Source organism: Cyprinodon tularosa, unplaced genomic scaffold (assembly GCF_016077235.1).
Source record: "Cyprinodon tularosa strain WSP-4 unplaced genomic scaffold, ASM1607723v1 ctg28, whole genome shotgun sequence".
NCBI classification, from domain to species: domain Eukaryota; kingdom Metazoa; phylum Chordata; class Actinopteri; order Cyprinodontiformes; family Cyprinodontidae; genus Cyprinodon; species Cyprinodon tularosa.
In genome coordinates, this window is record NW_024038985.1 from 858,273 (window position 1) to 872,076 (window position 13,804).

General features: G+C 41.6%; 1 protein-coding gene across 1 annotated transcript in view; it reads left to right on the top strand.

Annotated features, from left to right (window-relative positions):
* Window positions 1-10,105, top strand: part of bckdk (branched chain ketoacid dehydrogenase kinase) — a 37,263-nt gene extending 27,158 nt beyond the window's left edge. The window contains exons 8-11 of the mRNA XM_038290369.1: window positions 1,878-2,006; window positions 2,555-2,644; window positions 6,485-6,640; window positions 9,625-10,105. Coding sequence (XP_038146297.1) covers window positions 1,878-2,006; window positions 2,555-2,644; window positions 6,485-6,640; window positions 9,625-9,769 — 520 coding nt within the window. The 3' untranslated portion in view covers window positions 9,770-10,105. The remainder of the gene's footprint in view (window positions 1-1,877; window positions 2,007-2,554; window positions 2,645-6,484; window positions 6,641-9,624) is intronic.
* The last annotated feature ends 3,699 nt before the right edge of the window (window positions 10,106-13,804 follow it).

Here is a 13,804-nt window from a genome sequence, read left to right on the forward strand (position 1 = left end):
ACTTAGCAAAAAATGTGGTTTACCTAAATCCCATTTCTTTAGATATTTACAAACCAGAAACTTTATTCAGTCTCACTTCTCAGGCTCAATCTCTCTGCCAGAACATACACTGTTGGAAACCATCCTATCACTGAACTCAACTTCTAAAGGGCTGGTTTCATGGCTTTATAACAAAATGTTCACAATGAAAGAGACCTCCACACTTAAACTTAAAGCCTCATGGGAAGAGGACTTGAATATGACCATAGCAGATCAGACATGGGACTCTATACTAAAACTGGTGAATACCTCATCTCTATGTGCGCACCATTGCCTCATTCAGTTCAAAGCATATCGCGTATCTATCCAGGAGTCACCCCTTACTGCGATAAATGCAAAACTGCTGTAGCCACACTGGTCCGTACTGGTCCTGCCCCGCTCTTGGTCATTTCTGGACAGATGTTTTTCATACAATGTCCGGGTTGGCGGGAATGGTGATGACACCTGGCCCTCTTCTGGCTCTGTTTGGTTTTAGTGGTGAGGGGTCACCTTTACCGGCCTCTAGGCGGCAGGCGCTGGCATTCTGCTCACTGTTAGCGAGGCGCACAGTTCTAACCAGGTGGAAGGGTACGGCTCCTCCAACTGACAAACAGTGGTTATGTGACCTCATGTCATGTCTGAAACTGGAAAGAATAAAATGTTCTATCCAACATTCAACTGGTAAATTTGAGGAGATATGGGGGGCCTTTCTTGACTCATTCCAAAACGCACAATAATGCTCCGGATTATTTATAAAAAATAAAATAAATAAAAAATTCAATAAAATGTGTTCTGTTTCAGTAAGGGATAAGAAAGTACAGGAGTGCGCTGACCTCTTGGTAGTGACCTGGGTGGGCTGAATGGGATTTTTTTTTTTTTTTTGTAGGGATTGTTTTTGCTGTATTTGTTTCTATATCTTGTTGGATAATTATATATTTTTTTGTATTTACAAACTGTATGTATAAAAGGATTACTCAATAAAAAGACAGTGATTAAAAAAACTGATTTGTTTTGTTCTCTGCTAAAACAAAGTTTGTGAATTCAGTTAAATAATTGTTCAAATATATCTGTCATTTGTGTGTTTTTAGCTTTCTTCCTGTATGGGAAGCTTTTCAAAATTTAAAACATTAGTGCAGTGGTTTATGTTAAAATAAACCTTTGGGTTAAGTTGTAGCTAGCTGGTTTTTCTTGTGAATTTGGTCTTAAATTTTTATTTCAAGTGGCATTAAAAAGTCTTAAAGGTATACTATGCAACCGGTGTTGATTTTCCAGCGAGGCTCCCCCCAGAGGGCGAAAGTAAAAGTGCACTGTCGTAAATATGCTCAGCTGTTCTCCTGGTTTCTCCGTCAAGCCAGGCGTGGTTGTTTTGAGCTTAGCAGACAGACGAACGCAACAGATCACCATGTCTACTGCGGTAGAGAGCCCTTTTCCTCTTTCTTGCCTGCTCCGACATGGGCTTTCACTGTTTTCTTGCTGGTTCCGCCATGATAACTGCACAAATATCGCCACTGCGCTAGCAACGAGCATGCCTTTCACTGGGGGCGTGTAGCAGTTCTCGCCGTAAAGCAAGACCGACTCTCGCGATGCACGAGACTTCTGAGCCTGTGGGTGCGGGCCGAGGGCTACGGTACGGTACGGTATTTCCCCTACAGACCACCAGGGCGGCCGAGAAAACCTTTCTTTGACCTGAAATGACTAATTTAATCATCCAAAACGTTATGGAACATATTAATTAACTGAAAAATGTCGCATAGTATGTCTTTAAAAAGTCTTGATTTGAACTTGCCTTATGCTGTAGGAACCCTGTACATGTTTGGTGGGACTTCAATGTGTCGTTCGTTTTCTCTCGTGTCCAACAGGCGTTTGTGTGAACACCAGTATGGCAACTCTCCCAGGGTCCGGATCAACGGGCACGTCGCGGCCCGGTTCCCCTTCATCCCCCTGCCTCTGGACTACATCCTGCCAGAGCTTTTGAAGAATGCAATGAGGTAAAGCAGGGAAGATTAGCTCCATCTATCGTAGAACCGATCTCTCAGCCATGCATAGTAATATTAGGGAATGTTTAATGTTACTCCTTGGGAGCATATATTACACATCTTAAGTTTTTTGACACATCTTTGAGTATTTTGTTAAACTGGGCTATGTTCATAAGTATCTTTTTTTTAATTTATGCTTTTTCATAGTTAAACAGACAAGACAAAAGACAAAAAAAGTAAACAAGTACAGCAAAAACAAAACTCAACAAACTGTAGAGCATATTAAAGCACGAGGCAAAGTCAGAGGGGACAACAAACAATTCTTGAGACATTGTGTCAAGCGGATCAGCATGAAACATGGGATATCAATAAAAGAAGAGCGCAATAAAGAATGACAGTATTGAGAAAATAATGAATAATAAGAAAAAAAGGACTAGCAGTCCTCTTTAACATCTTTGCATTTTATGCTGGTTTCCACTTCTTTTAGTAAACATGACAAAATATGATGGTTTTAAAGTAATTTCATGTTGTAAACGTTTTTATGCGTCCTCCTTTTCTAGGGCCACCATGGAGAGCCACCTAGACACCCCGTACAACGTGCCTGATGTGGTTGTTACCATCGCCAACAACGACATTGACTTTGTCATAAGGTGAGCGTCATTTTAAATTTAAAAAAGTTCATATTAAGTTCTTAGTTTTTAATGATCTTAAGCCGGGCTTACGCTGGATGATTTTTTTTTTTTCAATCGTCGCACGCAGCTACAGCTCACAACAAAAGTTCACAGCTCATGATGTTTGTTCTCACGCTGTGCGACCCGACGCTCTGATGCGATCTACCTGCTCACACTGTACGTCTAAAAACAACGTCGGAATCAGCTCCGCAGTGAGATGACGCTAATCGGAGTCGTCTATCCGGAGGCTTAACGAGCAGAAGAGGAATATGAAGCTCACTTGAGTGAAATGCGCTGCCTTGGCTATTTGGGGAATTTTGTGCTGAAAGCCCTAAAAAGAAAAGGCGACAACGTATTTGGACAAAAACACGGCTGAGCAAACCTGGCTAGTACGGTCTGTAGCTTCTGTGCATTCATCTGAGAAGAAGAAGAAGCCTGGTTTGCCCTCTGAGTGATTTGCCCACGACCACCTGACGTTTGATTTTTTCCCGACCTCACGATTCCTGATCGGGAGGCGGTCGTGATAGGCTGATCGCTCGTCGTTACTCCCTGTATACTAAACAAAATCAGGCTTAAGGTCGTCCAGATTGAAAAATTCTCACATGATTGGAAAATCAGCCAGAAAAGGGCAAAAAAATCCTACAGCTTTAGAATGAGTCACTGATCACATATCAATCTACCTCAATGGGTTTCGTTAGGATTTCCAGTTACAAATCTGCAAAACCTGAGTGAAGTTGGCCCCCCCCACCTTCTTCAAATCAGACAAAATTAGTGTCAAACGTTTGTGCAGCAAAAATGTTCGTTTGTGCCGTTGACCTTTGATGACCTCTAGAAACATCTCTTTATATCTTTAAAATGCTAGCGGCACAAACCAGCACAAACGTTTGACACTAATTATGTCTGATTTGAAGAAGGTGGGGGGGCTGGTTGACCTTTTGACCTTTAGAAATATTTCTTTATATCTTTAAAACGATAGCGGCACAAATGAAAATTTTTGCTGCACAAACGTAGCACAAACGTTTGACACTAATTGTGTCTGATTTGAAGAAGGTGGGGGAGGGCAACTTCACTCAGGTATCAGCAAAACGTGTTTCATGATTCTAATGTCATACAAAAAAAAAAAGTAATTTAGAAATGTTTGGTATGCATCTCACTTTGTCTTATACTCAGCACTATCCATCTTTTGAATGTCCCTGATGACATAAATCCTCACCTAACGGGACGGTTTGTTCTTCTAAGCAGAGCGCCTTCTGTCATATCTTTGCCATGATTTCATCATAGCATGTGGGACTCCTATAGAATCTCTGCCTACCAGAAAGACCACATTTGTGGAGCCCATGACTAATAGTTTTACTGTTAGCAGAGCTGTTGATCTCTACAGCTCCCCCAGTGGCCACAAGCCTCTCTGCTGCATTCTTTGAATAAAGGGCTGTGTATCCTCCTGCAGCAGTGTGTCACAGTTAGTTTGTCGCGCTTATATGACGCAGATATTTTTGATTTATGCCCAATTTTGAAGCCTGGTTATTCCACGCCACAACGCAAAAGTGGACAATCACCAACTAGCTAGGATTGTGGGTGTCTGTGTGTCGGTTTGGCGAGCTTGTTTGCCGTTAACATCTAAAGCCAGACACACAGTTCACCCGTGAGTGTTCCTGAAAGACTGAACGTGGTGCTGTTATTTTTTGCTTCGGATGCAAACCAACAGATCGTCGCACAATCACTTTAAAAGTGAACTTTTAAACCCTGCGAATTCATCGTACAGTTTGAGCTGTAGCTTCGTGCAACGATTGAAAATATCGCACAGTGTATGGCAAGGCCAACATAAAAGAAAATAAATCATTTAAAAAATTTATTTTGGTTGTACCGTATTTTCACGACCATAAGGCGCACCGTACTAAAAGGCGCACTCTCAGTTATGTGTCCCATTTCTGCATTTAACACACACATAAGGCGCACCGGACTATAGGGCGCGTTTTTTATATACAGGTACATGTCCTCTACTACCTTTAAATACCTCTACTGCGTATTTAAAAATACAGCGGGGGCAAAACTGAGTATGACTGTGCTTTATTCATGTATTTATTACAAAGTATTAATCAAACCTGGGAGCTGGCCGTGAGACAGACACATCGCAGATGACACAGAGCGCTGTGATCGCTCCTAAATTAACTTAAAATCCTGAAACCTGCCGACGGAATATGTTCGCTTTTATTACCGGTATCCTGGTGCCTGCAGTTTAAATTATTTAGATGAAAAACACCTGCCAGCCACCGCGTGAACCCGGAGGCTGCCCAGCCTAGAGGCTGCTGATGAAAGGATTTCTCCTGTCGGTGCACCGCTGGTATGTGGGGGTCTGAGCGCCTCCGACAGAAATAGATAATCTGGATGAACTGACTGCAATTATTAAGTTTTCAGGTGGACTTTCTCACTTAAAAACATATTAAAACTACTTTATTCCCACTGATCACAGCAAATATAGCTGCAAGATTTAGATTATTTAGATGAAAAAACACCTGCCAGCCGCCGCGGTGAAGAGGAGGAGACGCGCCCAGAGGCTGCTGTTGAATTAAGTTTTCAGGTAGAAAAATAGAGCGGGAGCAAAACTGAGTATGATTGTGCTTTATTCATGTATTTATTACAAAGTATTAATCAAACCCATCATAGTCATCATCCTCTGTTTCTGAATTAAACAGCTGCGCTAAATCAGACATGCCAGTTTCCCCTTCTTCGCTGTCAGTCACTTTCCGTGCAGCGCGGCTCCTCAGAAATAATGCCGGCTTTTGCAAAAGCTTGAACAACAGAGCCAGCAGACACTAGTCCAAGCATCTACAATCCATCCGCAAACGGTGGCGTAACTTGCCCGGCGCTGCCTTCCACTTATCCTGAAACTGTGGTCTCCGTCTGTCATCCATCGCTCCCACGCCGCTCGCAGCCTTACTTTGAACAGCCGCTTCACACCGATGTCGAGCGGTTGAAGTTCCTTTGTCAGACCCCCGGGATAACGGCGAGCACAGTATCCATTTGATTCACCATGTTTTTCTCATCAGCTGTGAGATGGGCACGCATGGAGTCACAGATTAACAGCGATGGTGATGCGTGGAAAAAAACACCTGGTCTCCTCACATAGGCTACACCTCCCTCAGCTACGCTTTCATCATCTCCTCATCCACCCAGCCCGTTTCATTTGCGTTAATATCATATGTCATCAGAGCGCTGTGTCTGTCTCGCTGTCAGCTCCCAGATCAGCTTCTCTGATTGGTTGATGTGGCGCGTCCAGCAGCAAAACTTAAATTTTTCCATCTCGAGCAGCAGCAGCGTTGGCGGTGCGTCAGATGCTTAAACGCTCCTGCTGCTCAAAACGCGCTGCGGGACCTTTTGCTGCACCTATACGCACGTCAACCATTGACTTTGCATGTAAACTCGCTGCTTCTGCTGCACCTGCTGCGTCCGGTTCACACCGATGTCGAGCGGTTGAACAGCGAGCACAGCGTTAATTTGTTTCCCCATGTTTTTCACATCAGCTGTGAGATGGGCACGCATGGAGTTACATATTAACAGCGATGGTGATGAGTGGAAAAAAAAAACACCTGGTCTCCTTACATTCAGCCACTCTTTCATCATCTCCTCAATGAGGTGGTCTCAAAAGTCGCAGTTACAACACACATAGGGCGCACCGCACCATAGGGCGCACCGCACCAAAGGGCGCACCGCACATTTTGAGGGGGAAAAAAAGACGTTTAAGTGCGCCTTATAGTCGTGAAAATACGGTATTCACTTTAGTAAGCTCTGACAATGATTGATTTTTTTTTCTGTATTTAGGATTTCTGATCGTGGAGGCGGCATCCCTCACAAAATAATAGACAAGGTGATGGACTACCACTTCAGCACTGCAGAGGAGAGCGTTCAGGACCCCCGCATGAGCAACCTGTTCAACACCATCACCAACAGTGGGAACCAGTCCAGCCCCATGCATGGGTAAGAATGAGACAACAGGATAAGGGATGTTTGCAGTGATACCAGACAACCTGCTTTTTTTTTTTTTTGCTTTTCTAGACTTATGTCTGGTCCCGTCGTACTTGCTTACTGAATGCCGTGTGTGTAACTTGACGTAACTTACATAGAAAACGTGACGCAATTCGTGCTTCCCAGCGCTAGGCTCTGATGCCGTTAAGAGAACCGTTAAGCGAGCTGCCAAACGGTGCCATGGAATTGGAACATGCGGAACCGGTTCTGAGCAGGAACTGGTTTTCAATTCCCATCCCTCCTCATTGGTGATAATAAATTGCTGACTTATAGATAATATTTTTTATGCATTACATTATTTTTATAAAACATTTATTTCAGCTTATACCTGTAATTTTTACACGCTGTACCTTTAAATTTGCAATTAGAAAATCAAAAATGTATCGCATTATTTTAAAAAACTTGCCTTTATTTGGAAAAAAGAACATGCTTTCACAACAAACGATGAAAACGTTAGTCACAGAGGCTACGTTCAAACACAGCAACTTTGCAACAGTTTTGTTTTTTGCTCACATGCGACCTGGATCTGATCTTTTCATGGCAGTCTGAACAACACAGATCCGATTTGTTCCAAAGCGACCCAGGCCACTTGGCTATGTGGTCCTGAATCCGATGCGAATCTGATCTTTTTAAATGCGACCTGTGTCTGAACGGCCAGGTCGTATTTATCCGACCTGTACGACATTAATACCGACAAAGGTCACTATTCTGCATCTTGCTACACAGAAGCGGCAAGTTAAACAACAACCATGGCGGACTATGATGCGGAGAGCAGTATTTATATTGAAAAGATTGTGTTTTTAAGGTCGGGAAAGATCGCTAGATGAGCTCCAGCGCTAACATCCGTGCTTACTTCCGTAAACACAGAGCACGCTGGCCTGTGACATCGTTACGCCCTCTGCTGCGCATGCGGGACACTTGTGTTTTATGAATGCAGTTCACACAGGAGATCACATTCAAGTCGCATATATTTGGACATGTGAACAACAACGCAAAAAAAAAAATGAATTTCACAAAAAATTGGAATTGAGCATTAATGCCTGCAGTGTGAATGTAGCCTAAAGGCCACGTGACGCTTGTGGCATTTTTTTTGTTGCGCTCATACGGAAGGAAAAGCAGCATGACGGAGCCGGTCATGCAAGCTAACGCTAACTCAACTACAGAAAAATGAAAGTAATAAACTCACCGTTGAGTTAGCGTTAGCGTGCATGACCGGCTCCGTGATGCTGGTTTTTCTTCCGTATGAGCGCCACAAGCGTCACGTCACGTGACTAAGAAAACGTAACAGGATTGGCTGGGTGTTGGACGCCACAATCCATTGCTAATGTCTGTGACCTGAAGTAACCCTTCCCTTTTTACACTGAATTTAGACGCCGAATTTAAGACGGTGAAATAGAGCCAGTTGAATCTCAGGAGGCTGAAAATATTGAGTTTGAATTTTGAAAGGTTGAATTTTTTTATATGCAGATTTTTTTTAACATTCAAAAATTAAACTAAAAAATAAATATTGAAAATGTAATCACTTTGAAATAGTAATGTGAGTTTTTAGCTTGAAGAGAAAATAAATGAAATTTAAACTGTGTAGAAATAATGACAATTAACTTCTTTTTAGGTCAAAAATGTGTTCTGAATATATTTTAACACTGAAACAGTAAGTACAAACATACAACATTTAAATTCCAGTTGCATTTTTTATTCAAATCCCAGCGACACAGATTTACTTCCATAGATAAACACTAGGGATGGAACGGTTTCTGAAAACCGTCCGAACCGTTCGGTTCGACTGTCTCGGTTCGGTTCGCGTGTGTTTCGTTCGGTTCATGCGCTGCTCCTTCTTCTCATAGGCGAAGCGTTTCCACTCCAGAGCAGAAGGTGGCGGTACTGCGACCAAAGCCAACCACCAGTAGTAAACAAGAAGAAGAAGAAGCGAAGCAGCGTAGCTGGGTGTAGCAGAAAAAAATCAGTTGTTGTGGAGAATTGTGTGGGTATGGCGAGTGGGAAAGAGTTGGGAGACGCGCCAGCAGCACTTTATAGGTCTGCTGTATGGGACCACTTTGCATTTAGAGTGACCTACGATGACAGCGGAAAGAAAGTTGTGGATAAAAGTGCAACAGTGTGCAAGCATTGTGCAACACATTTTGTTTATGCTAACAGCAACACGACCAACATGTCAGGCTAACCCCGAAATCCCACATACTCCGTCAGCGCTCCGCTGCGCTCCAGACCACCTGGACAAAGCAAAGCCTACAGCCTCCGCTGTGGCTCCCGTCGCTCCGCTCTGAGTTCCTTGGAGATGATAGAGAGCATGCGCCAGATGATTAAATTCAAAGCAGCAAAACATACGGAAATGATCCAGGGTTTCTGCGGATCATTTAAAATAATTACAATTCATTCATTTTTTGGGGATTTTTTTTCATGAATTTCATTAATTTTTATGGGATTTCGATGTAACAATCAACATATACCGAACCAAACCGAAAACCGTGACCACGAAACTGTGAACTGAACTGTGGATTTTGTGAACAATTCCACCCCTAATAAACACTGCCGGCGGCCCTGCAGAAGTTCTCGTGACCATCCGCCAAAGTTCTCGCTACTTCTCGAATAGGCTCCTCCTTGCGCTTTGGCGGGAAACTGCTGTGCGTCCCTAGAAATTCCAGACCTACGGAGCAGAAGCATACGAGCAAAACTGGTTCGCGACCAGACCCAAGCTACATTTGATGTTTGCGGTTGCAGAACTATAATCTGCCCTTAAGTGTTTGCAGGGAGTGGGATTACACAGGGAGCTTGTTAATGAGATTCTAATCTAGGAACAAATGTTCTAAAAAATCGAATCTCCATAAATAGAAAATTGGACTAAAGTTTCAAGCTGATTAATCGGCCATCCCTGTAGTATTATTTACCGTTCGGTCTGATTGCATCTGTGTGTTCAACAGGTTTGGGTTCGGTTTGCCCACATCCAGGGCCTACGCAGAGTACCTGGGCGGCTCTCTCTCCGTTCAGTCCATGCAGGGCATCGGCACCGACGTCTACCTGCGTCTGCGCCACATCGACGGCAAAGGAGAAAGCTTCAGAGTGTAGAAGTAACCCTCTGATCCCTGTAGGTCCAAACCGGGGAACCAGGCCATGTCAGAGGGCTTTTCCCCACTTAAAGGCAGGAAGAGACGAAGTTTTATGTCTGCTGAGTGGCAGCCTTTCAGATCACTCTGCCAGATCTCCTTTGTTTAGCCTTTGACTGAATATAAGCTATGTTAGCTCTCCATTGAATGATTTTGGTTGTTCTTTTGTTTTGTTTTTTTTGCATTTTGTACCCCATGGCACGTCGTCTCCTTAATTTTTGAATGTTTTGTTTATCGGGACAGACTGCATGATAAAAGAGCAAGAAGAAGATTCCTGTTTAAAGAAGTTGAGAATGAAGTGTCCTGTTTATGACCTGATTTGACACATTTTAAACGATGGTTTAGAAACACTCCAAGATTTCCTTGAAGCGCACAAAGCTGCTAAAAAGATCAATGGATCATTAAAACATTTAGTCTTTTGTCTTCTGAAAGTGAAAGTAACCTAGTAAACGAGTTAAGACCAAGTGTCCATAGAGATCAAGGAGCTTTAATACGTTGGACCTTCAGATTTTAAAGAAAAAATGCACAGAAATAGAAATCTGCCAAATCCCTGAAACTCATGAGTAGCATTTAATACTTTCTGATTTGAGGAACCTCACCACTAAGGATGTCCCAATACTACGTTTTCATTTCTGATATACAGATATTGTGTAATACAGGTATTTACCACATCACACGTACGTTTAGTTATTCCATAATGTGGAATATTAGAAAAGGCAGGGTCATGTGATATTACATAAACAAAGAAGCGTAGCTAGCAACAAAATGGCCTGAACCATTTATTGTGAACTGATTTCTGCTGTGATCAGTATTGGATTGGGACGTCCCACTGATTGAGTATTTCTGTGGAGCAGAGACGTTCAGCTGCCTTAATGTGCAACGCCCTCCATTGACTGAGTGATTTCCTTGCTTTTCCGTTTGATGCCTCCATTGTCGCCCTCAGATATAATGTTTTGCTTCGACCCGACAGGTTTTAGATTTCATTGTAATCATGGTTCACATCGGTTTTTGACATTTCTGTAACAACTCACAAGCTAACCACGTACCAGAGAAGTGTTTATTATCTACGTCGTTATTTTTATTTGAAAGAGTTCTCTTTGAAGTTTGCATATATTTTTCATTTGTTTAAGGAGCTAAACAGGGTTTCTTGCACTGTGTAACTTATTTTAATCACCTCCATTTGTTTAGCTTAGTTACCTACAGTAACGATAATCTAGTTTAATTCAGTTTATTTATTTCTATAGCGCCAATTCACATCACATGTCATCTCAAGGCACGTTACAGTTCACCAGATCATCCAGTCAATTTGATTCATTTTTCTATCTAAGGAAGACCAGTTGATTGCATCGACTCATTGACTCTTCAGCAATCCCTCACACTAAGCATGCTTGTAGCGACAGTGGAGAGGAAAAACTCCCTTTTAACAGGATGAAACCTCCAGCAGAACCAGGCTCAGTGTGAGCGGCCATCTGCTGAGGCCCACTGGGGTTCAAGGAGACAGAAGCAGACATAGAAAAAGAAGCATAGATACAAAAGGCAGCTGTAAAAGGCGGCCCCGTCCAGGAAACACACAGCCAGGCAGACGAGCTCTGAGCCAGCTCCCATGCCAGAGGATGAAGAGAGCACATCCAGTTAGTCACAGTCAGAGAAACAGGACTACACTGGAAAACAGACTGATCTCCAACATCTATAAACTCCCTCGAAAAAGATTTCATCCCAAGGGACTTCCTGGTAAAATAAAGGTTAGAAAAAAACAACGAAGAAACAAAGGTGTTGATGGCAGCAGCACAGCTGATATTTCTCTCCAGGATGGAGTCACAGCCAAACAGGAACAGACCAGATGAAGCTACTATGAGAAAAAGCAGAGAGAGCAGAACGTTAGAGATTGAACTAACAGATTCTGCAGAGTGGGAGAATAGAGATAGAATGAAGCATGTGATGAAATAGGGGTCCCTATGTCCTCCAGCAGTCTAAGCCTATAGCAGCATAACTACAGATATAGCTATATAATGGCTCATTTGTCATTAAATTTTATTTTTTGAATTTATTTTAACCCCTCTTTTAAGATGGAACATCCACCTGAGAAGAAGTGTCCACCTGCCCCAAATCAGGAACCCTGTTCCTGGGAGCCTAAAGAAAACCTATCTGAATTTTCAGCTTTATGATGCAACTTTTAGATGTGCCTTTGGTTGAGTCAGCTGAGTGAATACGATGGAGGTAACTCAGCTGTTTGATTCAGGCATGTTGGACAAAGGATGGATCTTAAAGTTGCAGGATACCGCCCCCTAGGAACTGGAAAATTGCCCACCCATGGGTTCCAGGGTAAAATAACCTAGTGGAGTGGCACATTGGATCTATCTACGTTTCTTTTTTTTTTTTTTTTTGCAAAGTCTCAAAAGTTTTTTTGTGACATAACCTCCCAACTTCTGAAATATTTAGAAAGCCACTTGGTTCATGTTAAGAAATAAAAAACATGAACACTATAAGCACTCCTATCATTGTGATGAACATTCCCCTGAGTGGTTTTTATTCAACAGATCAGTCCGAATGCTATTTTTCCTTCTTTTTTTTTTTTTTTTGCATGCATCACTTCTAATTGCTTTTTCTTTTCATTTTCTGTTGATTTTTCAACAGAAAATTAATTTGCATCTGTTAATTTTTGACTGCCTATTTTACTGTTGAAAACTCCAGGCAAGATGATAACATTCTTTGGTTTCATTTAGCAGTCAAAGATATTATATATCAGCTATTTTTGATGAACTCGCAGCAAACTAAATAGTTTAAACAAATAAATTGAGATGAAAGGTTGGCTTGTGAGCTGTTGCCTTCAGGTTATTTTATTCATTTCATTCAATCTTTGCTTTAATTTTTAAAAGTCTCCAGTATTGATGTTTCCCTCATACTAGAGAAGAGATGCTCATAATCAGTACCTACATATTTTGGGTTTAACTGTGTGTATATGGAGTAATGTTTTACTGCAACTCGAAGGTCTTGGAAATTGTAAAAAGTAAAAAAAAAAAATGTAGCTTATAACTGTAAAACATTTGTAGTTTAAAAGCATCTTTATTCCAAAATGTTGCTGGAACGATGTTGAAGGGAGGCAGATTCTCATTTTTTATAGTGCCATAAAATGTGCACTGTTGCCCTCTGCTGGTCTAAAAGAGTAAATGCAGGGTAAAGAGTTTGATGAAGATGATTTTTTTTGTATTTTTCTTTCCCCTTTTTTCTTTTTTGAAATCAGTTACTAGATGTTCAGATTAAAATAAGAAATGGATAAAGAGCTTATTGGAGTTATGTTACTGAAGAAATATACCCTCATGGGTGTTTCGGCGTCTCATGGATTCTGTTTTATTCAAGATTTTGTAGAAATAAATTTTACCTCTTCAAATTCTTGACTGAGCTTTCTTTGATACATTAATGATGCTGTTTATTGCACCAACACTTCAGATCACACAATGTTCATTACCTTACATAACTACACCAAATATAGGATGACCTCTGTATGGACCATAACAGTGTTTGTCAGATTGGGCATAAAAAAATGCTTTTTAAATAAAGTAATATCTTGCGCAACACAGTAATGAATAAAAAAACAATATAATATAATGGACATGGAGGAAATTGGTGGTACTGGTCTATTAATGAAAAGAAAACCTACAGAAATTCCAATTTGATAAAAATGATAATTACAAACTCTTTGAAAACAAAGTCAGACCAAAAAAAATTCTCATAAAACAGGCCTGGAAAAAATGATGGAACTCCTAGAAAACTGAAAAGAAAGGGTGTGATTGAGTTCAGTCAAAATAAGGAGGCCTGAAGAGTTTGACTATAGATGCAAACAGGTACAGCCTTCTGTTCCCTCAACCGCCCCTCACTCAGCATACCTTCTGTCGCCTAGCAACCATGGCAATCGACACAAAAAGCAGGCAATAAAGTGATGCTTAACAGTGGAAAGTTTTTGTAGTCTTCTTTTCTGCTGATCTTGTATTCGGTTGCT